Consider the following 2,756-nt stretch of genomic DNA (forward strand, 5'->3'; position numbering starts at 1 on the left):
AAAGTACTACATAAACTAGAATGTTATAATCTCATTCAAATACAAATTCAAAAGTCAAAAAACAAAACAACCAATCAAACATAACATAGCAGCATCAAAATGATCCAAGTTTGTCATCAATCATCAACCCTACCAAGTGGAATAAGGTTTTTTGTTGTATATCTTTCTTATTTTAGCTTAAGTATTTGATTAGGATTTACTGAAACATATATTTTCTAGGTCCTGTCATTCACCCAAAAGATGAAATTATACCCTTAAAATGTATCATCAACTCATCATCATGTTAGCAACCGTGGTTTCTAAAGAATGTACACCTGTGAATAACTAACAACCCATCTATAATAGAGCAGGATCATCATCACCGCCTTCTAAGATGTCCATGTTTAATCTTCATTTACATAATTAAACAAATATTTATACACCAAAAAATGTAATGAGAGAATCTTTCAAAGGTACCTCTCCTGCAGTTTTTTTTTTGAAACTTTCCCTTCTGAAGCTAGAGCTCGGTCAGCACATAAATGGGAATGAGCCACATTTCCAACATAAGTGAAATCATACATGTTATTGCCATCACTAATAATGAACTGTTCAAGAGAGAATTAAAATTAAAGAATTAAAAGACTTTAAGAAATTTTCTGGTAATAAGTTACATGTGCATATTGCTCTGTCCAAATCCCCCTTTATTTTTGGAAGCACAAAGGTTTTCTTTATTTGCAACAAGCCAATTTCTTTCAATTCATGGATAATTTGAATCATCAAGCTATGTCCCACTCAAGATTAATTGTCCAGATTAATTAGCTACTGAAGGAGAGTACAAAAATTTATTAGGGCACTCACTACAAATGCAGTGCAAAGCATAGCCTTCAGCAGAAACTCACATTAAGAGTCAGGAAGTATGACTGAGTATGCCATAGCATCAGCTATAAGGCTCTACAAAGCAGTAAAGTCAAGCTAATTGCTAACTCTTCTCATTCTGCTCAGCCCAAAGGGGATAGAATATAAGAGCAGAGAACAGATCGAATAAACATTAAGCCTGCCTAAATCACGCAAAAACTACAAAAATGTATTCTATAGCCCATACTCAAATTGCTACATGAACACAAAGTACAATGATGATGCCAGAAACAAAGTTGCATACAGAAATTTCAAAGGGAGACAGAATTTCAAAGTTCATAGTTTTGGTGTTCATCATCTTGAATCACAGCTCAGTTTCAATTCAAAGTAAAATACCTCCAATCAGTTTGAGTAATCAACTAATCACACTACACATTTTAAAGAAAAATAAAACAATTTCAAAAGTTTAACTCTAGGTAACAAGTTTAAAACCAAGACAATTTCTAAAAATTTGGGCAGCATTCCGGCAATATATCGGACGTTCTCGGGTAGGAAAAAGCAGCAAAAATTACATATGAGGCGTGAAAGCATAAGTTCAGGCAGCAGCAAGTACAATTTCACAGCAAGGCAGCATGGAGAAAGCAACATAACAGGAACAAAAATAACACAGGACATCACCACACAACAACCAAATAACTAGCAAGCAAAAAGTAAACAGGAACCAAGCACTTATCAGGCTTAGAATCTTGTAACCACAACCTAGCTACCTAACAACATGCAATCTAACTATCCTAGCAACCAAAATTAATCGACTAACTGACTAAGAACAACAAACATAATTAATTGAAAACAAAGGAAACAGAGCACTGGAGACAGGGGAACCTGGAATAGGGCAGAAGAGATTGGTGTTGGAAAATGGAAAGGGAGGAAGACAATGGCGCCGCCTAGTAGCGGTGGCAGCGACGAGCCTCGCGGTGGAGCAGCGGGTGGAGCAGGCAGGGGGCAGTGGTGCCGAGCGAGCGGGAAGCGGGGCGCAAGGTGGAGAGGAAGGGTCGCGACTGGGGGAAACAGACTGGAGTTGGTGGTGATGTGTGCAGGCCGCCGGCGACAATGGGGTCGCAGCGGTGGTTCGGTGGAGGCAGGGGTGTTGAGAGGGGAGTGAAGAGAGAGGAGGCGAAGGGAGAAAGGGAGGAGAAAAGAAGGTGGGTTGCGGCGGCAAGGTCGGCGCCGGACGGAGGTGGAAGCGGCGGTTGCAGAGTTCAGGAGGGTGGCAATGGAGGTTGGAGAGAGGGAGAGGGAACGTTGGGGAAGGAGGGGAGGAATGAGGGACGCGGCTGCGCTAGGGTTCGCGTCCCTGGGGTTAACAAAACGCAAAACGGCAGCGTTTTGCTGCACAGCTAAAAACCGGCCGGATTCTGGTTCGGTTCGACCGACCGGTAATCGGCCGGTTCGTCGGTTCAAAGCCGATTTCTTAATTTTACGGTTTTTCTTATTGTCCGAACCGCTTTAGTATCCGGTTCATGGTTCGACCGCTTCGACAGGCCGGTTCGAACCGGTTTTAAGAACATTGCTCCACACTGAGACATTCATTCGTCTCTGCCATCAGCCAACCCATCGATCCTGATGACAGCGTCGATTTGAGGGAGCAGGTATTGGAGCTCACCCGGAGTCTTTACCAACAGATTCAACAACTGCAGCAGTCTGAGAAGAAGTATCAGGAGATCCTCACATGCGTCTCAGACACAGGTTCTCTCACGTTAGAGTGGAGATGAGAGTTGAAGCGGCTTCAGCTGATGAAGCAACAGATGATGGTGTACCAAGATTAAATGCGAGTCAGTGGCAGCAGCGCTGCTACAAGAGCAACGACATCACTGTATAGTCCGTTGCGTTAATAGGACCAGGGGGATGACGACGACAATTAT

The 2,756-nt window shown here is 42.6% G+C and overlaps 1 protein-coding gene across 1 annotated transcript; it reads left to right on the forward strand.

Annotated features, from left to right (window-relative positions):
- Window positions 1-1,768: 1,768 nt before the first annotated feature.
- On the forward strand, window positions 1,769-2,235 carry LOC107473512 (uncharacterized). The gene is made up of 2 exons (XM_016093089.1): window positions 1,769-1,872; window positions 1,932-2,235. Exons 1-2 carry the CDS (start codon window positions 1,769-1,771, stop codon window positions 2,233-2,235), a joined length of 408 nt encoding a protein of 135 aa, XP_015948575.1.
- The last annotated feature ends 521 nt before the right edge of the window (window positions 2,236-2,756 follow it).

Source organism: Arachis duranensis, chromosome 2 (genome assembly GCF_000817695.3).
Source record: "Arachis duranensis cultivar V14167 chromosome 2, aradu.V14167.gnm2.J7QH, whole genome shotgun sequence".
Taxonomy (NCBI): Eukaryota; Viridiplantae; Streptophyta; class Magnoliopsida; order Fabales; family Fabaceae; genus Arachis; species Arachis duranensis.

Coding starts and splice junctions, on each gene's coding strand:
- LOC107473512 (XM_016093089.1), top strand. CDS start 1,769: ATGGCGCCGCCTAGTAGCGGTGGCAGCGACGAGCCTCGCGGTGGAGCA. Junction 1,873..1,931: donor AGCGGGAAGCGGGGCGCAAG/GTGGAGAGGAAG, acceptor TGATGTGTGCAG/GCCGCCGGCGACAATGGGGT.